The sequence below is a fragment of the Betta splendens genome, chromosome 15 (assembly GCF_900634795.4).
Source record: "Betta splendens chromosome 15, fBetSpl5.4, whole genome shotgun sequence".
In the NCBI taxonomy this organism is placed as follows: Eukaryota; Metazoa; Chordata; class Actinopteri; order Anabantiformes; family Osphronemidae; genus Betta; species Betta splendens.
In genome coordinates this window covers 7582801-7609898 of record NC_040895.2, presented here as the reverse complement: position 1 = coordinate 7609898, position 27098 = coordinate 7582801, and the positions used below count along the sequence as shown (strand labels likewise).

The 27098-nt window shown below is 51.2% G+C and overlaps 2 protein-coding genes across 7 annotated transcripts; both read right to left on the bottom strand.

Moving 5' to 3' along the window:
• Positions 1 to 209: 209 nt before the first annotated feature.
• Positions 210 to 20150, bottom strand: LOC114870613 (spectrin beta chain, non-erythrocytic 2). Of its 6 annotated transcripts, none has more exons than XM_029175483.3 (34): positions 19526 to 20150; positions 19120 to 19209; positions 18055 to 18192; positions 16180 to 16326; positions 15837 to 16028; positions 15363 to 15449; positions 15097 to 15215; positions 14910 to 15024; positions 14775 to 14831; positions 14580 to 14683; positions 13540 to 13702; positions 11086 to 11201; positions 10893 to 10989; positions 10552 to 10701; positions 10235 to 10384; positions 9599 to 9855; positions 8801 to 8936; positions 8506 to 8703; positions 8075 to 8227; positions 7338 to 7555; positions 6885 to 7068; positions 6643 to 6798; positions 6144 to 6518; positions 5834 to 5953; positions 3063 to 4877; positions 2569 to 2691; positions 2410 to 2484; positions 2247 to 2333; positions 2076 to 2167; positions 1882 to 1967; positions 1734 to 1800; positions 1436 to 1650; positions 1155 to 1271; positions 210 to 1076 (listed from the first exon to the last, which is right to left on the bottom strand). In XM_029175483.3, exons 1-34 carry the CDS (start codon positions 20006 to 20008, stop codon positions 862 to 864), a joined length of 6897 nt encoding a protein of 2298 aa, XP_029031316.1. In that variant the 5' UTR covers positions 20009 to 20150; the 3' UTR covers positions 210 to 861. The 6 variants fall into 6 exon arrangements, with proteins under 6 accessions (XP_029031316.1, XP_055358552.1, XP_055358551.1 ...); XM_055502577.1 differs by having other exon boundaries at positions 13576 to 13702; XM_055502576.1 differs by having other exon boundaries at positions 15363 to 15446.
• LOC121201670 (protein myomixer-like) lies at positions 20124 to 20885 on the bottom strand. Its single transcript, XM_041067532.2, has one exon. The coding sequence runs from the start codon at positions 20349 to 20351 to the stop codon at positions 20124 to 20126; it is 228 nt and encodes a 75-aa protein (XP_040923466.1). The 5' UTR covers positions 20352 to 20885.
• Positions 20886 to 27098: the final 6213 nt, after the last annotated feature.

The window sequence follows — 27098 nt, the reverse complement described above, 5'->3', positions numbered from 1 at the left end:
TGCCTGTAATCTGTCCCTCAGATGTCTCGTAGGGAATCACTGAATATTTTATAATGCTAAACAGCAACATATGACTCATTATGCAGCTGTAATGTCTGCACAGACTGTTTGGGTCCTCGGCGTGAATACAGTGTTGATTATGGACTCGTCTGAATTGTGTCTTTGAAAGGTGGCGGCTTTTTAGTATGCAAAAAATAGGGCTAATGATATGAAGCTGTTCTGCGCCCGGCCTTTAATCTCTCTATTCATCTAATCCCCTTTTTACTTCAAAGCATCCAGTGATGACAGCGAAGCTCGAACACACATTTTTTGGTGAAACTGTACTAGAATTATTATTAAGCCATTAATAAGCAGGTTCAAGCAGTGTCAAACTGCTGCTTTGTGTATGTGTAAATAGACAATGTTGTGGTTCAACACAGTACATGTAGTGGGGAGGGGCCCAACATTGTTAATGTTGCTCATAACTGAGTCATAGTGATATCATGGGGATTACTCTGTAGGCCGGTTTCCAAGCTGAGTCTCTGCTTAGTGGGAAGGTTTACTCCTAATCCAACAACATGACAATAAAACAAAACAAGAAAATACAAAAGGTAGTGTGAAAAACACAAAAAACGAGTTCCTGCAATTACCAAAATCCCAAACGACGCAGTGCACACGCACACGGTAAAAAACCATTGTGATTCAAACATTCATTAAAATGACTTTTCATCCTGTTAAGTGATTTCTAGAAAACACGTCGGACATAAAACCGTGGTAGCTCTTTAGCTCATAAATATAGTCAGTAGTAGAGTTCTTGTTGTGTAGATGAATATGTGCACGGCACATTAGAATATATTTGGTAAAAACGATTATTCAGGAGAGTCAGAGGTCCCGTTTCCCAAAGAACTTCTTGAAGACGGACTTGTTGGGCGGCCGTGGCAGGCTCATGTAGTTCCTCACCGGCACCAGAACAGGAGGCCCGCAGCTCCTGCCGCCGTCGGACGCCTTGTCCCCGACCACCAGCGTCACGCAGTAGTTGGAGCCTTTCTCCGGACCCCCGGGGTTCTGCCCGACCGGCCTGATCCTTTGGTACGTCGCTGAGAGAGAGAGAGAGAGAGAGACGGATGCTCGTAACGACAGAGGACGGAAGCGGCCGCTGATGGAGTCCAACCAACCTGATGTGAAGGAGTGGGAGCGACACTTGACGCCGGAGAGAGGGGGGGAGGAGGCGTCGCCTCCGGGAGTCCCAGTCTGCTTTGTGCCGGCTTCATCATCATCATCATCATCATCATCTAGACAAACAAAAACAATCATAAAAACAAAACGTTAAGCTTTCAGTAACAGATGTGAACACTGTGCTCCTCCTTTGGGCAGTGCTTTAGCGCCCCCTAGTGGCGAGCGCCGCATCCGCATGCTTTAGTGTAAATACAGTTAGGATCTGCGCATGCTGTACCACAGCAGCCTCCGTGTGGCGCGGAGATGCTCCACTGCTCATCCAGACGCCTTAAGCGACCCTGTGGCACGTGACTGAGCTCCCTGGTGAGGACGACTATCTCTTTGCTTTGAGCCGCGGCCAAAGGTTGGTGCCTGGGGGGGGTGGCGGTGGCGTCACGTCGGGAGGAGCAGCGGCACCGGGCCAGACTGTGACAGCTGGGGACGAGGGAGGGAGCTCTGCAAGGTGAGAGAGAGGGAAATGGTTGATATTAGTGAATCCTATCGTGAGGAGGGCACCGTTTGAAAGTGTCTTCTCTTACGAGGACGTGTGGAGGCCTTCGTCGGAGGCCAGCGCAGCACCGGTGCAGCACACACGGTCCCCGTGACCTTTCAAAATAAAAGAAAAAAAAGTCAGATTAGTTTTTTCATCGCCGCTATGACATAAACGAGCCCCCGGGTGCTTATTACATGTGTTTGCTTGTATTCTCATCATCCACTTCTTCATCATGAAGCGCGAGGAGGCGTTCAGCAGGTATTCGGACCCGTCATGGAGCCTGCGGCGCAGAACACAACCGTTAGAACCCCGCGAGGCTGCGAGGGCCACGCGTCCGTGTGTCGCCGTCCGTCTTTTTCAAAGCCCCGTAGGCTGTAAAACGTCCCACCGTAGCCTGAAGCAGTTGGGCTTCTTCGCGTATTCGGGTGCAGGCGAGCACTCGGCTCCGATGAGCGCCAGCGGGAGGCCGCACGCGGGGCCCTGCAGGACGGAGCCAGTGTTACTGAGGGCCTCGCACCCACGGCGGCTACTGAACGTTCCCCGCAGTCGCTGTGCTTACCCTCGGCGTGTCCTTCCTGTCCTGGTAGAAGCACAAGGTGTGCCTGTGGAGGACGGCGTAGTAGGAGGCCCAGGCTCTGGAGGCGGCCTGTGGAGATAAGATGGGGATGGGTGGCGCTGCTGGAGGCCTTGCTCCCGCTTCTTTCCGCCGCCGCCTTTCTTACCTTCTTCCCCCCCAGCTGCAGCTTGTGCTTCCTCTCCAGCGTTCCCTCCATGGGCTGGAGCTCGGGCCGTCCGCTCTAGAGGGGTTCAAGTGAACAACAATGAGACAAACCCAGAACTCTCCCCTCTCAGGCAGCTGCAGTGACTGCAGGAAGTCTCACCGGGCTCAAACGGCGCCCCCTGGCGGCCATCGGCCCTTCCTGCGTCTCGGTGTCCTCTGGGCTCCGCGAGGCTTTTCCTCGCTCCGAACCCATGTGGACTGAGAGCAGACTCGTCGACTGGTCCTGTTCATGAGGACAAAAGCTCAGGGTCATTACTGGCAACACAAATAATTCACAGACTGATTCTGTTCTGTCTCTAATATGGACCTATCAGCTGTAACAATAGACCATAGATACATGCGTATATATAATATATTGCTATATATAAAAAATTAGAAATATAGTATTAGACAGAAATGACTGACGTAATTTTATACACAACCGTGGAAACCAGGTGACTTCAAATAGACAGAAACTGTCTTTAGAAGCTGTTCAGTGTTGTGAACTTGTTGCTAAGCAACCATGTTGTTATGGGTGTGGAGCTCAACCTTCACAGGTACATGTTGGAGCAGGCTTGTGTCATATTTGTACAGTGTATCAAACGCTGACCTCACCTTCACACCACCCGTGTGCTCCTCCACCTCCTCCTCCTCCTCCTCTTCCTCATCCTCTCTGTACTGATATATGTATCTCTGACTGTCGCCTACGTCCGGCAGCTTCACTGGGTCGGACGCTGTCTCGTTCACCGCCACCGAGGCCTTGCTCTCCGCTTCTGTGTGAGGAAACGCTGCCCACGACCTCCTGTCTCCCCGGGCCAGAGGGGGGACGCTCGCTCTGGGGCCCCCCCCTCTGTCGTAGCCCAGCCGGCTCTGGACGTAGTGCGGCAGCCTGAACTCGGCCACCAGCAGGTTGGGCGCCGAGGCGGTGACGAGGTTCTTGTAGAGCACAGCGGGCGTCCGCGGCGAGGGCGAGCGAGAGCGAGAGAGAGAGCGGGGCCCCCGGCTTCGGTCCGGGGCCACGGGCTCCTCCGGGTTCGTCTGGTACATGATGTCGGAGCAGACGCTCTGTCTGTAGTTGGAGGACTGGTTCCAGATGTCCTCCAGTTCCTCCTCCTCCTCCTCGAACTGCTTGTGGTTGAGGGCGACGCGCTCCGCCTCCAGCTCTGCTGAGTCTGGAGGCGGAGGCGTCGGGGTGCCAGGCTTCGCTCTGGGTCTGGGCACATCTGCAGCGTCCGCGTCCAGGGACGCGAGCCTCATGACCGCGTCTGGACCGGGGGCCTCGGGGCAGAGTTTGACGCTGCTGGACGTGGAGATGCCAGCGTCTGCAGAGTCCTGGCGAACGCTCGCGCTCACTGTGGACTTCAGATTCACTACCATGTGAGACGTCTGGTTCTGGCACTGAGGTCCGAGCCGGGATCTTGTGCATTTATGGTAGCGGTGTCCATTGAGATCTCGGATGAGCGTGTGGACACTGGGACACTCGTGTTCATGTGCAGCTCTACTTTGGGCTTGGTTCACATAAATAGGAGGCTGACCCGTCCCGTGACCTTCAGCCGTGTTTGCTTTGACCTCTGATGACATTTTGTCCCTATCTTCATGCAGCGTGAACTGGGCTTTATAAAGGCCACCACAGGGCACTGTGTGGTCCTCCTGCTCTTCCAGGGAGGGAGGAGGTGACTGGCGGAGGCTCGTATTAACATCGGGGCCATCGTCTTTGTCAGCTGTGCTCATCTGAGGTCCGGTTGAGCCGGTCGTGACGTCTGCGGAGCTCTGAGCGGCTGCAGCGGGAGCGGCTCGAACCTGTTTGAAAGAGCTGAGGGCCGAGTGCCTCTGGGAGTGAGGGTCCGGATCGGCCCCTGCTCCGTTTTTGGCCTCCGGGGGGGCGATGGTGATGATGTCCTGAATGCTGGGGATGAGGGCCACGTCCTTGGGGAGGTCAAAGCTTAGCACCGAGCCCAGAGAGAGGAACCGGCAGTGGCTCCTCGCCTGAGCTGAGGGCGAGGACACAGCGTACGGAGTGATGCAGTACTCCTCCGCACACTGCGTGTCAATGTCTCTCAGCAGGGGGTTCTTCAGATATTCCGTATCGCCCCCGTCTGGACTCTCCTGCGCCCTCTTCTTCCTCCCGCCCTCTTTGAGCGGCCACGTGCGCGTGTCGTACGCCGCCGTGTCGCCGGGGAAGCGAGGCAGCCCCGCCGCTCGCTCGTCCAGCCCCATGATCCTCTGGATGGTGTGTCGGCGGGCGTCCCGCCTCCTCTTTCGCTTCTTGCCCATTCGCTTGAGGCTGCTGAAGATGGAGCCGCCGGCGGCGTGAGGAGGAGGAGGGGGGCAAGGAGAGGCACAGCGGCTCTTATGGCGGGGCAGCGTGATACTCTCATACACAGGGGCAGAGGCCAAGTTGTTATCCTTAACATGCAAGTAGGTACTTACCTAGAGAGAGAGAGAGAGAGAGAGAGAGAGAGAGAGAGAGAGAGACAGAAATGCATTAGGCCTGAATGTGTGATGAATGAGTGAGGGAGACTCATGCGTTCGTCAGGTTTGTCCAAGTCCATGTATCACAGATGACGCCAAACACAAGTAAGACAATGAAACAAGGATCAGCCTGTTGTCCCTGAACGTACCACGCATTCAAGACCAGGGCGGTTTCAGGAATGTACGAAGAAAATGATCAGAAGCACACGGACATCGCATGAAAGGACAAAAGGACTGCACTCGCAGGACTTAATCACAATCATATGTCGCTGCGGCAGTCAGCTGTAATGCTTTGACCTTTCAACCCTATGACTAATCCCTTGTTTCTGTGGGAGCCCCAGACTATAAATCACGGTGTGCAGTCTGGGGGCCCTGCTGGAAAGTTCAGCACCAGTTCTCCGTCTAATGAGCGCGCCTGTGTTGGCGCTGGGAGCGCGAGGACGCGAGGGTGAGGTCACCTGTTTTACGCGGTGCGGTCATGGAAACGACGGGGGAGGAAGAGGAGAGGAAGAGGAAGACGAGAGGTCCTGTCAGCGTTTCGCTGCAGGGACACGTCTGTGTGCGCTCTGCTTCATTGTGTGTCTGTCATCAGTGCTTTACAGCTTCACCTTCAGCCTTATGAAACAAAGGAGGTCCCGCTTTAATGCGTTGATGCCTGAGGACAGTTCAACTTCATTCATTGATTGTTGTTGTGCATCCGTGTGCAAAATTGAAAGTTTCGTTATAAGTGTAATTGAATTAATCTTGAATTTGCGTCATAACGATAAAGGAAACGTATTGTTCTGTCTTTCTTTTTTGCATCAGCGCCTTTACACAAGGTTTGAGTGACAGTGGGTCCCGCTCTCGTGTCAGGTTAGTGAAGCATGCTGCCCCCAGAAAACAACTACACACAGCATGCAGCAACGCAAGTTTACCTCGTTTGCACTTTGTCGATAAAGCTTTTTCTTTCGTTTTAAACTACCAAAAGTATTTTCCAAAAGCCCCTGGCAGCGCCTCCAAAGGCTTTTGCAGGCGGAAGATTGAGGCACAGTGGGCTGAGGGAGAAAACGGGGAAAAAGGAGACGTGAAGGCCCGAAGGGAAGGAGGAATAAACAGAGGCAGACAGTGGAGGAGGGAGGTCCCATGCAGCATCTTTACGCGCATCACCACTGCGCTGTCGATCCACCTCTCCATTAACAACAGCTCTCTGTAATTCTACTAGTGTGTGAGGAGTGTGCTTCTCACCCTGTGGACAGGCTCAGCCGCATCCTTCACTACCTCATCCGTCTTTGCAGATGGCTCAACCACCTGGACCTGACTGTCCCCTTTGCCCCCGAAGCTAAGGATGAGGTTGACCGCGCCCCCTGAAGCAGGGCCGCCGGGCTCGTTGAGGACCACCACAGAGGCTTTGGGGGAGTCCGGGGAGGGGACCCCCGCGCTCCGTGGGCCGATGCTGTTCATGACCTCGTAGCCGTCCTCCAACGACCCCTCCTCCTGCTCCTCAGTTTGTCTGGGCGGCGGGGATGCGGGCCGAGCGTCCCCTGTCACTGTCACTTTGTCTTCATTGGGGATGACTAGGGGCTGATGGGACATGTAGGCCTCTTGCTCAGGATCTGGACTCTATGAGAAAAAAAAGTACCAAGCTGGATTAAGACTACTGTTTATTTATTAAATTTAATTTGTTATTGTTTTAATTCTTCTTGGGCCTCACAACAAAGCAATGAATGGCTTTCTGCTTATTCACCTCTAACGATGGGGAGCACATTATGGCCTCAGAATAAAGGTTATCCTGTGGAGTCCCCTGCCGGCCTTTCTTGTCAAGCCACTGTTGCTTCTGAGCTCTCCAGTGCAGCAGGATCCAGCCAAGCATGCTCCTCAGTTCTTCCATGCGCTCTCGTACCTGCGTACGAGATATGACTCAGCATTTATAAAGGTGAAAAACGAACCGCACCTTGAAGGGTGTCAGGAGCGCGTAGCCCTGCTCACCATCTGCGTGAGGTGGTGCTCTTCGCCCAGGAGGTTTCTGCCTTTGACTGCCAGCTCGTCAAACTCCTCAAACTTGTGCTCGATCTGCATGTCCAGCTCGGCGGCTAGTGGCTTCTGACCATCTTTATCGAAATACAAGGCAGCTTCGGAAAAGATGCACGAGCGGGTGTCTTCCGTCCATGAGCTAGTCAGAGGAATAGGGGGGAGGAGACACGGAGCGGGACTGTGAGAAAAGTCATACAGTCACACAACACGAGAATGAGCAGAGACAAACATTCATCTCTTTGTCACACTGATCTCTAAGTGCTACATTTCACCAACAGTCTGTTCCTGGGAGCGAGAACATCCTGTTCTCTTTCACCGAGCAAATGTAATGTGCAGATGTTCTGACAAGGGGGATTACGAAAGAGCGTCTGGCTCAGAGCGGTCGCAGCGTCCCCACGCCCCGCTTACATCACGGCGAGGTAGCTCCTGAAGAAGTCCCGAAGCTGCTGGAACTCCCGCAGGCGCGCCCGGTTCTGGGCCACGGCCGCCCCCAGCTCGGCCCACGCCTGCAGCGTGGCCTGGAGCTTCTTCGCCAACACGCGCGTCCTCTCTGGACACAGGTCCCTCAGCCGAGAAGCCCGCTTCTCCGTTTCCCTCAGCTCCTCCTCCATGACCTCATAGTCGATCTACGGAGGGAGTCAGAGTCTTCAATCAAAGCCGGTATCACTCAGACGGCCTCTGTGTCTGTGTATGACGATGACCTCATCCCTGGAGCGTTTGCATATGGTCTACATATGGGCCTCGCTGCTATAGCATGCTTGCACGCTCCCCTCTCCGTTTGACGAGGCAGTAATTAATAGCGTCAAGGCTTCTCTGGGAGTAATGCTTCACAGGGCTTCTCAGCTACAGCGGCCTGCACAACACGGAGATGCCTGTCTGCTGACGGTACAGTTATTTTAGTTTAGGAGATTAGGTCATTGCTGCTCGTCAGTGCTATCAAGTCCAGACAGCTGTGTGTGCATGTGTGTGTGATAAACATAACTGCCTGAGACTGACTCACGTAGAAGCTGACCATCCCCAGACTCATATCTTTAACCCTGCGACCCCCAGGAGCACATACACAAATATACACATTCACATAAATAAGTCATAAATAAATGTCCCATATGTGGTAGTAGAACTTTCTAATTGTGTGGTGCCCTGACCTCCAGGTGGTCCTGCGTCTCCTGCAGAGCTTCCAGTCCGCAGCGGTCCAGCTCGCACCGGACGGCCATGTCCGTCTCCCTCTCCAGGACGTCGAGGCTGAGCTCCTTGCTGCGGCACAGACGCTCCTCGATGCGGATCGCCAACCTGGCGTGCTGGCGAGACAAGTCATCGTGAGTCCTCCAAGCGTGCCATTAAGTCATTACACTTCACTGTGAATTATTTGTTTTCCAGCGAGAGCCACACTGGAAATTCGTGCTTAGAACGGTGCCATGGAGACGCCTCTGGGCATGTTTGTGAATGCTATTTTAAAATGTGAAAAAAGAGTAAATTTTAATAATGTAAAAACACTCATGAAGGCAGTGGAGGCTCTTTTAGGAGCAGCCAAATTAATTAGAAATGAATTAGAAAGAGTACAGCTCCGGCTCCGTACGTCTCTCAGCAGGTCCTGGATGGCCTGATCGCGGCTCTGCGATCGGCCTCGCTCCCTCGCTGTGTCATTCAGCATTTCCACCGCCTCTCGCAGCTCCTCCACAGGATCCCCCATGCTCTCCATCAGCGGCTCAGCGCTGCTGCTGCTGCTCCGGAGTCCCAGCAACGATGGAGCGGAAGATATGTCACTGTGGAGAGGCTGGTGGAGGCAAAAGAAGATTATTATTGTATTATTCCATCTGGCTCCAGCATTTGGCCCAACAGACGCTATGAGGGTCACCTGTGGGGGGTCTCACCTGGTCCAGGCCGTGGCGGCCGTCGCTCAGCTCCTCGCTCTCCTCCAGCTCCACCCGCTCCAGGAACTCGGTCAGCATCCGCGTGTCCTGCAGCACCGAGCTCTGCTGGGTCAGGGCGCCCTGAACGTGGCGGTACCTGAAACGCCGCACAACGTCAAGGCTAGCTAGCAGTCGACCCTGCAGCGTGTCTCATAAACACAGGCTGGATTCTTCAAAGGGGTTTTCTCTTCAGCATAAATGAGCCTTACCTGTGTGTATGTGGTTTTAAATAATGACATCACCCCAAATGTATTACAGATGCTCCACCTGCCCAGTGACCCCTCCCTGCCCTGGATACATGGGTTTGGACTAGCGTATACGGACACGGGCATGGACCAGTGAACTCGCCCACATCACTAGGTTTTCCTGCGTCTCCATGGCAACGGCGGGCCTCACCGTGGCCGACCGAACAGGAAAGTCATGGCGCAGACATTCAGCGGTAACTCTGACATCAGCGAGTTGTAGGCGATGTGCGTGTCAGGACTGTAGGTTCGACCATACGCCGTGCACACAGCACACAGAGGGTGCCTTTATTAGGTTATAGGGAAAAAAGCTGCGTCTTTTTAAAACTAAGCCGAACATATTTTTGTGGCTTATGAGGAAAATATTGTTATGACTAAACTGTTCCAGGCTGGACTGCGAACAGGGGAAGCCTCACTCCACGACCTCTTGGAAGAAATGACCAAATTCTCGACCTAATTTCCACATGTTCTGGGGCCGTGTCCACAGTGACCCACCGGGGGGGGGGTATAAACTCACTTTCTCTCCAGCTCCTCCATACGCGTGGCCAGACCCCTGATGTGGGGGTGAGCGTGGGAGTCGAGCCGGTCCACCTCCTGCCTCAGGGCGCCGAGCTCCGGGCCGCGTGCTGCCACCTCCTTCTCCAGCAGCGAGCTCTCCCTCTCAGCCGCGCTCATTGTTTCGGGGTCGCCGGCGAGCGCAGACTCCTTCATGGAAAGCTCCACGGACTCCAGCCAGGCCTCCAGGCTGCCCAGGGCCTGGAGCACCCTTACAACCTATGGAGGAGCATTTGCGATTTGGTGCTCAATGAAAACAACCAGACACAGGACGCGGATAGGTTCCTCATGGAAGCTCTGACCTGCTCTAACCACATTAGCCATTCATCAGGTTGGATTTTTAACATGTTATAACCCATGGCTGAGTTATGGACTAGCACATTTAAACCCCTCAGAGGAGCGGTCATAAATCTTTATGCTTATACCTTTGCGGTGTAGTTAAGGCAACAAAGAGCAAATCAAATAATGAGAATATATGACCAGGCTCAGGCCAAACTTTGGCTCCTTCTAATGGCACAGGTGATCTAGCATCATCCATCATGAGCGTGATTTTCTCAGCGCGTGACTTAGGGCGAATACCTGTTTAATGCTCTCTTACCCTGAAGCCCAGCTCCCCCGAGGCCTGCAGAAACACCGCGTTCCTCTGGTGCCTCCTCCGCAGCTCCTCCCACAGGACCTCCAGCTGGCTGAGGAATTCCTCGATCTTGGCGCTGCCCGGGTGCTGAGCGCGGACCAGCCCGCGGCCCTCCTGAGGACGGGGTGTCAGACCGATGAGAGCGCGCGATGAGTAAGGGTGAAGTTAAAAACTGGGGAACTACGGCGACCTCAGATGAATATAAGAGGCATCCATTTGTGAAAAAAAAGGGTTATTTTCCTAGAAGTCATGCGTGACTGCGACGCCGGGCGCCTGCTTACCCTTTTGACCACCTCTATTCTGGCTCTGTTGGTGAGGATTTCTTGCTCCAGAGCATGCTGACACCTCCTGGCTGCCTCCAGCCCCTCCAAGCTGGCCATAGAACACACCTGTGTGGCCATGGACACGTTGTCCTTCAGCCAGGACAGAGTCTGACAAAAAAGTGGAGCAGAGCGGGGGTTAGAGGACGGTCTGACGATGAGGTAACCTTGGATCGTGACCTTTGACCTCAAAAAATGGAAAGGAGAACGCAACAGACCAGTACGTAATCACACTTCAACACAAAACCAGCAGTCCATGCTGCTCGTATCACATGACGCATGAATGCAGCGGCTCCGGTCACCTTGTCAGCAGACACCGTGAACTTCTGGAGCTGCGCGTGAAGCAGTGGGTGGCCCTGCGGGGCGGCGGCCGGCCGCGGCTCGGCTCTGGGCTTCTGGCTGCAACGAAAACACAGACGTGTGACTCCAATCACGACTTACATAAAGAGCCCTCATTATGTGAGGCGAGAGAGAGAAACCGGGCTGGAGCGTCACCTTCCGCCCGCGGGCCGGTGTCCGACGGTGACCTCCTCCGCGCGGCCTGAGGCGCCGCTCCCGGGCCGTCGCTCCCGGCTCTGGCCGCTCGGCGGACCCCCGCGTGTAACAGCGCCCTGTGGACGAGGAGCGAACGTCTCTGTGGGAAAATCTAGAAGTTTAGCCGCGCGCCGCGTGAGCCATGTTTGGCTTTTTTTTTTTTTTTTCGTTCTGCCACAAGGAATAAGCGTCGAGCGGGCGAGTGGAATCTCAGATGGGGAATTCAGCGCTGCGAGGCGTCGCTGGACTGTGACGTGTTGCTGTAGCTAATTATTAATGTGAATGTCACAGCGTGGCTGCAGGCCGAGCGGCGTGGCCCGCTGCCCAGAGCCGACTACCATCCCTTCTGTAGATGACGCAAGGCATATTTCCTTACAAAAGCGAGCTATTGTCAGGGAAATAATCCAGACTGTTTACTTTTTCGGCTTTTTCTGTTTGACGGCATCGACGTTTACATTCGAGCGGCTGAAGTAGCAGAAAACAAGCCGTGTTATACTGTAATTGCTGCATGAGTGGAGTTAGGTCCAACAGCGCTGGCAGCGTGAAGGCAGCGTTTTTACAGGGTCAGTGTCGGAGCTGTGGACCTTGTGGTTGTACATAAATGTATTAAAGACGTCAACAGCCACTAAGCCTCTTTTACAGCCTTCAGAATAACTTTTAACCATCTGTAAAAGTTGGCCAAAGGACTCTGCAGGCAGGTTTCTAAGCACAACTGTTACAGGAAGTTGGTCCCTCACAGTTTTAAACAAAGGTATTCTAAAAATAATGCTATGAAAGAAATAAAGGTTCAACCTGTATACTGTGTGGCAGCGATCTGCAGGACAAATGTGCATCTCTCCCAGCTGAAAGGCCCAAACGACATTAATAATTGCATTTTATGTTGGGCCTTTCGCTTCGCCGTTTTTTTTTTCTGCCTGGGTTTATAGAAGAAGTGAGTCAGAGAGCTGTCGCCTCCAAGATTGTGCGAGAGATGCAGTAAAATCCAACATCATTTACTAACATGCCAGTTATTTTATGGGCGAGTCTGAGTTTCACTGAGGCGAATTATCGGACCGTTTGGGCATTAAGCTGCAACACTAACAGTCTAGTGTGGGAGAGTTGATATTTAATGCCGACGTCTCCTCTCCAGATATTTGCATCCTTTACAGTGGCCTTCACTTAAAGCAGCTCAGCCTCTCCCTCCATATGCAAAAATAGAGATTAAATTGCTTCTTATGTCATGTCTTTCAATGGTATTCGGTGTTTCCATCTGTCTCCTGTTTCTGGGTCTGATTCTTATCTGCTTTCGACTGATCTCTTCTTCCCTCGTGAGTCTCTCTGCAGCGAGGTGATGTCAGCTAACAGCTATTACTTTGCACCAAGCCCATCTGGTCTGCAGCCTCAGCATCTGGCTGCAATTATGCAGGGAAACAGCCGATAGCCATGTTTATCTCCAGAAACAGGCCGTACTACTGCTAACACAGACGTGGACATAGGTAACACTCCAGCGAATGATGCCGGGTATGCAGATTCAGTGAGAGCACGGCCCATATGCAAATGCGCTTCATTCATTAAATATGTCCACCTCGCCAGGAGCTGGAGCTAAAGCGCTTTGGTGCTCAACTGGTGTTTGTGCTGGGTCCATTTTTGCCTTTTGGCTTCCAGTTTGTTGTCCCATTAGTCCTTGAGTGGGGACTCCCATGTCCTGGAGCTCCCAGTTCTCACTGCATTAAGCACCGCTAACACCACTAAGCTCAGCTCTTAGGTGTAATAATTTATCCAAGCTTTCTGGCCTGATGGGCTCCCGACACAGGTGGAGCCTAAAAAAACTCCAGCGAAGAAATAAAAGGAACCAGAAACACAGGAAGGGTGGAAAGAGTGACGTTCTCTAGCCTTAAGCATCTGGGCACCATCTCACTGGGCAGAACAACCATAGGCTCAGCGGGGACTCTATTAGAGCTCAGGGTCAGCAAGAGGAGAGGACATTGCATTATGGGATACGTCTGGGCCGAACACAAACAGCCACTGTGCACTAAAGAGATTTATGAGGATAACGTGAGTAAAAATACACTGTTATTTGTCACAACAGGATTTTCTTGTAGGATTCTGGGCAGTGGGTTCACTACAGGAGCAGCCACACATAGACTCCATTCAATAACGTGCTGCTAGGCCTCCAAAACCAGGAGTCTCTGGTGTGAGGGTGCAGATCCCTTAAAGCCTGACTACAGGTCATGTATTAATAAAATGTTACAATTTAATACTTTACTTCACCATAAATTGAAGTGTTTGGTCAAAGGTCAAGGTTTATTTGCTCTGGTCTATTGTTTAGCCATGCTGTACAGTCATGGCCTGGCATTTTTCATGGACATTTATGTAATAATTATATATGATCATCATCATTCAGCAGCCACAGTGGGGTTCAGTCCAGCCACTCACCACGCAGCCCTTCAGCCGATTCCGCTCCTCCTTCACCTCCTTTCCCATGATCCTTTGCGTCCCCGTTCCCTCGCGGCACTGGGGCTCTCGGGCCGGTGTCAGGGGGTCAGCGTCTTCCCTGGTGAAAGCGGAGCCGGTGGGAGCGAGCGTGCTCCTTTCATTCCTGCGGTGCAAGCGGAGCGGGAGGTTACTGTGGTGCTGACAGCGAGACCGCAGTGAACTCCAATTATGGCTCTGAAGCGCTCCACCAGTGTTTGTGTTACGGGGTTTAAATAGCGATGAAATACATCTGATAAGACAGATGAGATGGTGTAATGGTTAGATTTAAAGATAGCTCACAGACATGAGAGGCTGAGAAATGTTGGAGATGAATGTCACAACTTTGGACTGGAGCTACTTGAAATATTTTTATTATTATGACCATTAATACAATTGTAAATCTAGATTTTTTGCCCAGCTGCACTATAAATATTCTACTGGCAGCCTTTGAATTTTGCCCCCAGAATATAAATTCTGCAAAGCTTGACGGCGCTTGATTTTAACAACCTCAGTAAACTCTAAACCCTGTACTTACTGTACATTATGTCATTTTCTTCTTAAACCTCGTACTGATTAGGTACATGTTGGTTCTGACATAACAGACTGTCGGCTGTGGACGTCATTTTTATACGTTTTACTACACGCTGGTAAACCTGCTTGAACTCTGTTGTAGCAGGCGGTTTAAGGGTATGATGAAACCACGTAGCCAGCTTGACTCAGGAGGCCAAGACATTATTCATCCAGTGTAGTAAACAAAGCCAATATTATAAACAGAAGAAGTGGGTGGTGAGTGACGCTCCATGTGTTAGACATCCACAAAGAGCAGTCCTTCACTTTGCTTATAATTTTTCACCGATTCGAACCCAAATTAAACAAGGCTAATCACGAGCAAGACATTCCTTACACAAAGCCCATTTTAATTAGGAAAACCAGCTTTTAATGTGGCGGGGGCCGCTGCACTGGGCGGAACGGTGGCGACGTATTCACACCCCACGTCCTACCTGAACAGCGCCCAGCGGTCCTTCACCTCGCCGTGCTTCCGCGCGACGCCGGCCGCGAGCGCCGGCTGCAGGTTGGAGAGCTGCGACACGCTCACGTCCAGCATCTAGCACACACACACACACACACACACACACCTGCAGGTCACAGTGGGCAGCGGAGGCTCCTGCCAAAGCGCTCTCAGAACCGCTCCCTACCATGATCTGAGCGGCCACGTCGCGGACCTCGCCGGGCTCCCCGGCCGCCGTCGTCCCCTGGAGGAGAAGGTGCAGGTGAGAGGAGGTGGAGGCTGAGCGGTGAACGCGGGCCTCCGCGCTGACGGGGGCTTTTACCGTATTGTTCATAGCAGACAGGGCGTTCTCGGCCTGCTGGTAGAAGGACGACACCTCCAGCGCCAGCTGGAGGTTCTCGCGGCGGGTCTTCAGGTGAGCCTGGCCCTTCAGCCACCTGTCACAGTCAACAGACCACAGTGAGTCCAGAGCCACGTCGCGCCTCCTCCACCTCGGTGACGACACGCACGCTTTGTTGACGTGCTTCCTCCTGCTGGCGACGCTCCTGCCGTCCGTCCTCCCCTGCTTCTCCAGCTTCAGAGCCAGCTGGTTGATCTCCTCGTGGAGGTTCCTGTAGAGCTGCTCATCCTGCAGCGAAACACAACTGTGAGCTCAGCTGTCATCACCGTCAGGCGCAGATAAAGGACATTTTGCTGAGATTTTCACAATCATTTGTCAGTGTTTAGATTTAAACTTCATAGGAGTACGTCGCTGCAGTATTGTTCTAATAGTCACCTGTTTCAGATCTAAAATCCTCCTGGTCAGCTGCATTTTGTCAACATTTCCAGCCAGAACATTCTCCAGAGACTGCTCCTCTTCCTGCTGGCACAGATACTGTAAAAGTCAGTGTTTACAGCCTCCACTTGTTAAGAACCACACCATTATTTCTTTTTAGAGGCCTGGATTAAACCACAGCTACTAAGGAAGACGCTGAACAGAAATGTAGCTGTCAGCGTCGCGCCGTAAACACAACGCTACCAAATGGGGCTCAGCTAAATGGAGGAGCAACATCCTCCAGTTTGTCTCATTATCAATCATCAGTTCACTTCTTAAGCGGACAAACGTGATGACGTCAGCACGCTGCGCTCATTTCCTGTATCTTGACATCTGACAGCTGTTCATTAGAGTCGTCGGTCCACTTTATTTGACAAATGAGCCGCTTACGCTCACTATTACAACGGAAAGAGAGACAAACGTGCACGACTTCACCTTTTCTTTGATCCACGCCTCCAACCTGTCCGCCTTCCTGTTGAACTCCAGCAGGTTCTTGGCTCCGCCGAGGGCCCTCGTCTGGTTGGCTGCGGTGTGTTTCAGAGTCTGCCACTGGTCCCTGAGCTGGCTGAGCTGCTTCTTCACCAGATCCGACGTGGGGTTCTGCCTGCAGATCAGCTGTTCGCCCATCTAGTGAAAGGCAAGGATGGTTTTAGCCGGTCCGTGCAACCATTATGTTACAGCATGTGTCATATATGATCTATGGATCCACTACCTGAAGGAAAAGCTTCAACCTGGGCTGTGCCGATCTGCCCTTCTAATGAGTCACTCACTCTGTTACCTGGTTGAGTTGAATCAGCGTGTTCTCGAAGTCCTTGAGGTCCCTGTGGAGCGTCTGCGAGGCCTCCTCCCAGTCCTGCAGGGGGCAGCGTTGAACGTTACAGCCGTCCTTCAAGTCCTGCAGCTTCCCTTTGATCCAGGCCTCCGCCTGCGTCGCCGACGGCAACACATGGACCGATGTTACACGTTGCAAGGTGACAACAGGGTTTTGCAGTGACACTGGCGTTCCACTTTAGCCCGACACACAGTAAACGCAACAAAGTGTGAAAGTCCAACTGCTGTGATTGAACTAACGCGGACCCTCCGACACATCCAGGGCAGCCTTTTGTTCTCCAGTGTCATGTTATGCTGAGCCCACGTTTCTCTTGGCAGCCGCCTGCAGCTCATTGCATAAGGGCTTGTCTTGCAGAGCTGCCTTCTCTGGCACCGCTTACACATTATACGGAGCCAAAGTTAGAAAGTGTTTGTTTTCTGCGAAGAATCCAGTGTGGGAGGTCGCTGACCCACCCCAGTCATAATAATTAGGAGGATTAATGAATCAACACGGGTTCTTTCACTTCTCGGCGTGAGCTGAATGAGTCACGCGGCTGATAAAATCAGCCGAACTTCATTTTTTATTATGCTGCCGTGGTGAAATCTGCAAAATGTCACATAATAACGAGGCGCGCAGATGAGTCATTGCAGCATTACATCACAAAGTTATTTCCCAAGGAACACGCGGCGACGGACGTTAAATAACAGACTCGACGGCAACTGCTCCCTTCAATCACTGAAACGCCGCCAAGCGACTCGTTGCTGGAGGATCAAACGTGATGTCACTTCTCCCCCGAGAGGCACTTCATTAGATTTACGGGGCCCGTGGGGCAGCGGAGGTATTCCTGTGCCGAACAGAAGGAAAAGAGCTCGGCAGCACAGGCCGCCCTCTGTGTCGCGGCTCTGCGATGACCTCATGCAGGAAGTCTACGGTTCCCTTGTTTCTTCCTGTCCGCTCTCCACAACAATGGGCTGTTTATCAAAATGTACAGCGAGGTCTTAGTCCAGTCTCATCATAGGTAGTTTGATCCCGATGTTTCCTAAATATAAAACCCATGACCGCACAAGAAACCAGTTTTTTGGGGGCCTTTTACAAAAGTCCGTCCCTGGGAAGCGGGCTTCCATTTCCACTGCGGAGCAATGCTGTAATAACACACTCTCATCCGCGCCGGCAGTCGACCGCTGTAAAACAGGCCGGTCTCCTGATGCCGAAGCCTTCGCGTCTCCGAAGTACATTTTCTAAACAGCCATTTCCTTTAAAGGCAACACAAACCCTTAAGAGAGCGGAAGCTGCGGAGCTCGTTGCCGTTAACGACGTGCTACAGAGCTGCTCTCAACGCGCTCGCGCATCGGTTGTTTCCCTCAGCTCACACTTCCATGTTACTGGCAGTAATCGACCTGTGGCTCGAATAATGGCTCGGCGGAGGTCTCGTGACAGGATGTCCCCGGGCCGAACTCTGCTGAGAAGCGTCCTAGTGGGCCGCCGTGGCCGCGGCGATGAGATAACAGCAGCGCTTGTGCTGCTTGGCTGAGTCTCTCTGGGCCATAGGCGTGAAGAGATGGAGCCAAACAATGATCTCATCCCTAAATAATTGCTTCACTTGTGGCGGTTCCCCCTCCCTCTCGTCGTTCGGCAGAACACAGCTCATACAGTTCTCAGGACAAAATAAGAAACGGCGCATATTTTGTTCTGGTCCGAGGGCGTTCAGCTTATGGGAGAACCCCCCCCCAGCGTGTTTCTGTTTCTGTCCAGCGAGATGCTGCCATACGTCTCATTTTAAACCCACTTCATTCGAGCGCATGCATCCATTGGCCTCTGGGTCTAGTCTGTGCTGCACTTTACCTGCAGTGCCTCCTTGGTGAAGAGGGAGTTGCGCTGAGTGAAGCAGTCAGTCTGCGCTGAACCAGCTGCTTCATTCTGCACTGAGGGAAAGCTGACCGTCCTCAGAGGATCCTTCTTCTGCAGTCCAGGCATTAAAAGCTGTGGAAGCATCAACACAGGTTAGATTAGATCATTCATTTATAAAGCTATGAAGCAGACACTGGTCTGTAAATGCCTGTTCATGCTGATGACACTGTTTTCTGTGTTATGTTGGTATCAGACTGGCCCAACGGGCCCAAAGGCGACAAAAACAGGGTGTCAGCACGGCGTGAGCCCAGTTGGATGCGACTGGCACAACCTTCCTGCTGTTCTCCAGTCAGGAAACATCTGGGCACATGAAGGAAGAGGAAGAGGCCTGACGTCTTTACTGTCAGCACACCAACATACTGTTTCCTGCTTCACACCTGAGCAGGTGAAGGCACCGCCGCGTTGACACAGGGATCTATGAGCATGAATGGCGGGTGAAGATGACAGCACTGTGTTGTTGTGGTTACAGGGCGTGAGGTGATGCAGCATGATGAAATATGTCGGTGTGTTATTTTAACCGAGCTCAGTCGGGGGCCTCGATGAGCCTCTCTCTTTTGTTAACATCTTCCCTGACCTCATGTTTTCCAGCGAGCCTGTGCAGGCTCCGCTGCAACGCACAACACTTCAACGGGGAACAGGCCAAGTCCAACAGCACACTGACTTAAACAACATCCTACAACGCGCTCAGACCGCTTCTTCTTCTGTCCGTCTCTGAGGATCGCAGACAAACAAGAGGAAACAACAGGCTGCGTATGAGGCGTTCAAAGACACATGACTGGTTTTCCACTTCTGTGTGGTGTGGATCTAAATGTATAATATTTAAAAAGAAAGCTGTTAAGTCTGGGGATCACACTAAATACCACAACAGTCTAAATGCATCATTTAAACCTAAAAGCCTTTTAGGATATTTCTAATACTCATTTGTATTAATTTATTAATAATGGATTGAGTATTTTATTTTCTAAAATGTAACTAAATGTACATTTTAACTAGACTTACCTGCTGGACAGATTTCTCGCCGTTCAGCTTCACCATCGTGTTTCCCTTTGAGGAATGAAATTCATCGCCGCCGTCTTTTCTCAGTAAAACCTAAGACATTACGATCAATGAAGCAACTCTTTGTACTGAAGTAGCAGCTAATAAGATCAAAAATCTGGAGGTGACAGTAAAACATCTTTAATAAAAAGTCTGAAAAATGTCACTAACTACATTAATACTCTTCTATTCTGTTTATTTTTTTTACAATTTGTTTTTTTATAATTTGAATGAATGGACTAATTTCCTTAATAAAATTAGTATCAAGTTCCTAAAATCAGCACAGCTGCAATAAGGTTAAAATGAACTTTACTGATATTATTTACAAACTATAACTAACTAATAATATTATTAACTTACTATCGTTTACCTTAAAATGAGATTTGGGCTTGTTCTCGCAACTGACTCCCACAATCCTCGGCAGCCGCGGCTCCGATGCGCTGGTGACGTTGTTGTTGTTGTTGTTGTTTCCAGACGTGGACCCTGGCGTTAAAAGCCGCCCCGGTCCCACCTCCACCCCGTCCTCCGATCTGTCCGTGCTTCCGGAGATGGTGATCTTCTTGATGGACCTGGAGACGGCAGAGGCGGCGGCGGCGGCGGCGTTCGGGTTCAGCTGGTCCTCCGCCGCCATGTGCTCCTGGCTGCGTTTCATGGGCGCTACCTGCCCGGCGAGGCCGCAGACCTGGGATGGACTGAGGTAGAGCGAGTTCAGGTTGTGCTGCAGCGTGCACTTATCCAGACCCTGGTTCTGCAGGTAACTCTGTGTAAACTCCTGGCATTTTGGCCCACTTGGCACCGACAGCCTCGTCCCAATGGTGAAGGGCTGCACCTTCCTCACGATGCTTTCAGACATGACTAGTCCCGATAAGAAACGAAAATACACTCGAGTCCAAATGAGCAGTCTGTCACATCCCTCGCTGAGCGCTCGTGCGGTCCGTTCACCGAGCGAGAGAGAGCAGAGCGGCAGCTCAGTTCTCCACCTTCTTGTGCATGTTGAGAATGCACAGCACGCAGCCCAGGACGGCTTCCTTGGACTCCTGGGATCGAACGCGGTCCCAGACGTGGCGCAGCGCCGCGCCGAGGTGGGCAGCGCCCGTCGAGAGGCTCCTCCTGAGGAACTGTGCCACCGAGCCTGCCAGTCTGCTACCGAGGAGCCTGATGAGCAGGGACCGCAGCAGGATGAAGACTGCTGGCATGCTGCCTGGCCGTGGTGCGCAAAGGGGAGAAAAGAGAGAAAGGAGGGGGAGGGTTGGTTGAGAGGAGGAATGAAGTCACCGCCGCTCCTCTCGCTCGCTTTTTCTCTCTCTCTCTCTCTCTCTCGCTGTCAGGAGCGACAGAGCGGAGAAGCGGCTGCAAAGACAGAAAGTGGGCCCAGATAAGAGGCGAGGAGTAACGGAGGCGGAGGGAGAGACCTCTGTCAGACCTCTGCAGTCGCAGCTTATCCTCAGTGAGGTAATATCCTCAGCTGCCACACGCTCACACACCCACACGGCGTCGACCTCACCTCCGCTTTGAAGCTCGGCTCCAGCGCCAAAGTGACCAGACTTTCAAGGAAAACGAAGGCGGCTGGACTGAAGTAATCAGAGTGACCCGCTCCTCGGCTTCGGCTCCAGAAGTGAGAGCGGCTCCGAGCCTCCTCCTCCGTTCCCCATCGGTGACGAGCAGCTGTCTTCCAGCTGAATGCGACACACGTCCCCGCTGCTGTGCTCCTTAAAGCCGCCTGGATGACAAGTGTTGGGGGGCAAATAGCCGTCAAACAGATGATGACCCCCCCCCTCACACACACACACACACACACACACACACACACACACACACACACACACACACACACACACACACCACTCCTGCTGATGGCCAGAGTTCCAGCAGCACATGTCGGCCTGACTGATGGGAATGGCTGCGGTGGCGAACACATGTCGGGGCGGCGGGGGTTACGGAGAACGGCAGCCGGGGGAAGAATCCGCTTCAACCGGTCAAAGCTTCTCCCAAAAAAGGGAACTCTCGCTCTCCGCTCCGGCTGCCGTGACCTCCTGCACCTGGTCCAGAGCAGTTCAAACACACGTTCACGGCACATTAAAGCTTCATTACGATCCTATTACCGGGACTGTTTTTCAAATCCGGGGTTGAAACTGGGAGCGGAGGAGCAGCCGCTCAGCGGGGCTCCGCGTGGCGGAGGTGGACCTGGAGTCCACACGGTTAATTATGGTTTAGGAAGTGCTTTGGTTCCACGATGAAGTCATCTGAGGAAGAGTTAATGTGTTGCAGCCTGAAAGCGGGGACGAGGCCTCGCAGGCTGGGTGGCGTTCACGGAAAGGCCGCACGGGTGGAGTTCAGGAGGTTTGGCCCGCGTTAAAAGGCCGTTTCCTTGTTGTGTTGGGCGACCGGCAGCTTGGTGAGCGTCCGTAGCAGCAGCGCGTTATCTGCTAGTTTATTGTTGTAAGGGATGATCTGATTCTCTTATCAAAAGGCTTGGGCCTTTTTACCAAATCAGAATCACAAAATGTAATATTTTGTCATTTTTGATAATTTCACTTTTACAATCTTGAATTCCGCTCACATCAAAGCATTTTGTTTTGTTTTTTATCACATTCCACAAACTATTTTGATCATGATGTGATAAAAGCGGAGGATTTTCCTATTTAGGCTGCGTTGTATCTGTTGGTAAGTGAAAGTGGGGCTCAGTCTCAGCCGGCTTTGTTTCTTTATCTCCCGCTTTCGCCGGTAAACATTTATAATGGACGAGGAGCTGTTTCGCCCAGAGACTCGCCGTCAGATTAGATTTGAACCAGGTGTCAAACCTCTGCAAACCCAGTAAGATCAAGCTACTGTAACACCTTCCTTATGCTGTTTACCCTGGAAGCCCTGGCTGCCCACAGCGTTCCGCCGTGCGGCCCACATCCGTGGCGAATAATTCCAATCTCAGCCTTGATCTGAATGAATGCGTGCGCCATCGTTCTTCAGCTTGGTCTTGATGTTCTAGAGAAACTGGTTCTGGCCTGATGGTTAATATCATCGCCTCCCAAGATGATAATAAAAACCTGACGCTTTCCTACCACAGGCCCTCGCTTCGCTTGATACGTTCCATTTTATTAGAGTGAGTAAATACGTGTTGGGAGACTTGCTCAAGGGGTGATGTCACCGAGGCTGCCCGCATGAAAGGAGCGCGATAGCTGCGGCGGAGGAGAGGATGTGCATGGAAGCCAGAGGGGGTCTGTACTTTTCCACTCGGTCTATGTCATCGCAAAGGTATGATCAGCCCTCCGCTCAAGTTTCAGCACAGATAAGGTTATGTTTTTGGACTGGATCATAATCAGGAAAAAAAAAAAAGTTTAGAAGTCTGAAAATGGCTGAAAATAGGGACTTCACCTGGGTCCTGCTGCTGGGTGCGTTCTTTGTGTGCGCACTTTCAAAATAAAACCCAGAAACATCCACAGTAATGCAGCAGCGACTGAATAACAGTGAAAATGAACCTTTTGGATTCAAACGTATGCTTATTGCTTTCTAGTCACTGTGGGTTGCCAGGTCTGGATCACACTCAGTATGTGATCATTTCTTCCAAAACACTTACTTTTAAAGTTTTACAAGTAGGACAAACAAAGCATAAACAAACAGTCCTTGGCAGCGTTTAAGGGAAGGAGAATATTTTTATAACTCAGTCACATTTGACTTTATTTAAGCGTATACTTAACACGCATGAGATGTCTGACTGACAATGGAGCACAGGGTCTAAAAGGCTGCAGGGCCAAGGGCCGGTGAAACCGTGAAGTCATTCATTTGCACTAATGTTTATCTGTTGATCCAAATAGCTTGAGATGTCTTTGTTCTTAGCTCACGCGCCTGGTTCTGCAGCTCGACAATGACCCGGCCTCTCTCGGCTCGGTCGCCCGTGGGCTTTTTACGCCATCCGCTGAAGCTAACACACAGCATTAATTAGGGAATCATCTGAGCTTGGAGACAACAACAGGACAGCTGCACTTCATGGACGAGCGTAAAAGGAACACATTGTGAAATCCTCATCCTCACGACGGCCGCGTGGCTCATTCTTTATGACATAATATCAATTAAACCTTCCTAAAACATGAATACCAAACATTTAACTGCTAATTTGATACCGACAGTGACGACTCCCAGTTTCGACACGTACCTGGGGCCAATTTTTGACCTAACGAGTCTGCATTCTTATCGGCTGACACCCGCTCACACCTGCGATGCTTCAGCCTGGGAGTCCTGTTTCACACCTTTCTCCTGAACATGTCTACTCTTATCGCACTGATGACATCACTCGCGGTGAAATGCCGCGTTGTTTGGAAGGAGACGGTGCCAAGTTTGTCATACAGTAGAATTAGGCAAGCAGCAACAATGAAACCCAACCATCTCACTGATAATGTGTTGCTTCATTGTTTAGGAGGAAAATCCTCCTTTGTCAACGTTTCTACTGGGATCTGTGGCCTCCTCTTTGTTAAAGAATGTGCAGGCTGTAATGCCAAACTGCAAAGTGGTACCAGGAAAGATGCTGAGCAGGTTAAAACTTCAAGGCAGGAGCCAGACACTGCCTTTCCTTCTGACAACAGGGTCTTTGTTTGGAATTAGATGTCAGGAGTCTAAATATAAATATGTTTTTAATCCTACCATTACATTTGCCCTTCACTTTAGAATAATAACCAGGCAGCGCAGCCGCCAAGTATGTAGTGATGTTGGAAGAGGAGGAAAATAGAGACTTTCACTGACTCTTGAAAAATAATATTGTTTCAAAGTCAGCCTTCAGATTTGTCCATCAAGGCACTTTGCAGGTTTGAAAGGAAATTAGCAGACGGTCAAGTGGATCCATTTCACGCTTAGTAGTTGTGTTTCTACTTCTGAAGTGAAGGCCGCTTGATGACAGACTGACATCGGTAGGATCGTTCCCGAGGAGCAGCCACAAAGATGTTTTTGCTCTTTAGTGAAACATTTAAGGGCTTAAAATGATTTTCACTTTCATGTTCCAATCATCCCCGGGTGCATTTTGTGTTTAGTGCTAATGTGTGTATTATGTACAGTATTTAGTGAGGTGGCTGCAGGCTGATGGATGAGCTCACTCAGTCTTGTGACATTACAGATTAAGTTTTAAAGATGCTCCAGCAGCAGGAAGCTATTTCCCATATCACAAGTATCCCTCACTCTGAGAGCAAGTCTTCAAAGCAAGACGTTCCTCTAAGCCTTTATTTGGAAGCTCTATTGCCTTGTAGATATGATTCATTTATTTACATACAGGGACTTTAATCCTTCCTCCAGCCTATTGGAGCTCACAGTCCCTAAATCCAGTCTCCTGAAGAGCAGTAATGAAAAAGAGCTTCAGGAAAATGGAACAGTATCATCAAGCCAAAGTACATCTTGAGTCATTCGTTTAGTGATTTGCTTGAGGTCATTCTACCACATTTTTGTATGCTATGGTAAATAAGAAAATACCAATAAAAACTAGGAGACTTTCACAGATGCTCTGTAATTTCCCTGAGAAGCAGCGGGATCAGCGCTCTCATTATCTGTCCAAGAAGACGTCATTACACTCTGGATTTAATACGGGACAGGCAAATGTTATTTTCCTCGGCTTGGACGTTCAAGGTGGCCTTGTTAGGTTATATAACGCGCTGGACCTACCTGAAAGCTCTGCATCATTGTTTGCCTCGCTCATGTCACCTCCTGTTACTGGAACGAATGAGCTCATCGCTGACACCAGTCTGAGCCGCGTGTGTTTTTTGGATGCTGGAGTGATATTGTTCAAGGAGAGGCGGCATCGCGATGTGGTGGTCAGGACCGCTGCCTCACAGCGAGAGGGGCCTACGTGTTCAGGTGCCTGTTCTCTGTGTGGGACGTGGCAGAAATCTCCAAAGTCTCCGACTGGGGAATATTTTTTGGTTGATCATTTTTAATTTCACACAAACATGGCTTTATTTGAGCCTCTGTGGACGAGCAGGTGCAGGAGCGTGTGCCATAACAATTGGGCTTTGAACAGGTGCTGTGCAATCTATGAAACAACTGTCCTGAACTTGTGTGTGTGTGTGTGTGGGGGGGGGGAGGCAAAAATAGAAAGCCGCAGAATGGCTGACGTGCAAATGCTTCGTGCTTCCAGCTGTCTCTGCTGCTTCAGTCAATCTGGAAGGTCCGCACACGTCGGCTGGAAAGACGGTCCGCAGACGAGACGGGAGCAAGAGCTGCACACAGACGATGGAGCACAATGACACACGTGGCAAACATTTGGCCTCAAAGTGGAATTACGGCGGTTTAAGTGCTTTTTCACACCTTCGGTGGCGCTAAATTAGAACCAGGCCCATTTTTCCGTCTGTTTCTCTTTTTTGGGGGATCTGTGCAGACTAAACAAGCAAACAAAGCAAATGGCCGCACGGCCTGAAGAAATGCCCCTCTGTCGGGAGCCTGAGGAGCTCCCACCCAGCATTTAGTCTGATTTAAAACTAACCTTAAAGAAAATCAACGTTTGCATCACTGTCACAATGGAACTGGTAGAATTCTAATAATAATCCTCCATTATAAAACCACCGACCTCTCAAAATGAACATGACTTTGCTCCTAAACCACGACTTGTTGGTTGATTAGTAATGAGGAACATAGCTGGAACAATACAGTGCTGCTGCATGCAAACGTGTTTCACTCCTATTTCAGCAACTGAAGCGAACCAACAGCTAGAAAATGACCCAAGGCAAATAGCGATCGCCTTCTTTAGAAACTCACAGAGAGGAGCTCTGTTCATTTAATAACCCCCAAATTAAAGGAAAATGTATGATTTAATCATCTGGCCACAGAGTTAGATCATGCTCTATGACATCATGCTGGACTACTTGAGTCTGTTGACCTAATAGCGGAAGTCAGATCAGCACAGTAACATCCGGGGAATATCTGCAGTGACGGCAATCACCACAAGAACACTACGGCAGTGAAATATATATGTACTGACTTGAGACCAGCGTGGTTCATAATGACGAGTAGCACTTGCTTTACTGAACGTCAACAAACTGTTCTTTCCTCTTCCTCCCATTTATTGGTTTATTTTGCATGGAGCTGGTTTTACTGTGCGTAATAACAGCACACTTACGTTTTTATGATCCACAAAGGTTAACCAAATGAGCCATTTCTAAGTAGAGGCCGTGTTTCCCTCTGCCACAAGCCATTGCGCAGTTCTTCCATCGCTGGGCAGCATCGCACAACAGTTGTTTTTCAGCAGTTGTTGTGGACTCGCATAGCTGCGCCGCAGTTGGGCAACTCCTGTTCCCGCGGAGAGGGCGAAGCGACAGGCGGCTGTGGCGTTTGTAAAGAACACCGCCGAGCAGATGTGACAAAGAGCGGCTCCGCGGGGCCCATGGGTGACGCAATGTGTGCTGATGCTGACAGGTGGGATGACAGGCCCGACTGGGCGTAGCCGCAGGAGGTTGCAAAGACTTTCACTGGGCCGGGCCGGACTCCCCGTTCCAGCGGGGTTTGTGTGGGTTCATGTGTAGTGTTTATCTGTACATCACTGGAGCATTATATTCCATGTTGGACTCCATGTCATTATACTGTCTGTTTGCATGTACTAGCTCCAGAAACAAAACAATTCCATTGTGTATCCCAGACATGCGATCATTCAAGCACGCGAATCCAAGACATTTCCAGAAATCGCTGGGCTGAATTCCAGAAAAAAATATCATGTAACTGCAATTGTGTAATGTCAACAGACTACAAGAGCGCGCTGCTGAGCGGACGACCGTGGGGATCTGCGGATCAAAGTGTGTGATAATAAAGCGGACCGATGATAATAATCATTTTTGAACTTGCTGTAATCTGTTTTTAGTGCGTGCTGTCTGTGGCCTGGGATCGTGAGTTCCAGGGAGCAGACGTGGACAGCTGTCATTTGGGCTGCGCCGAGCACAATCCGGCCATTGTGTGAGGATGCAGCTGGCATGTGTTGGAAT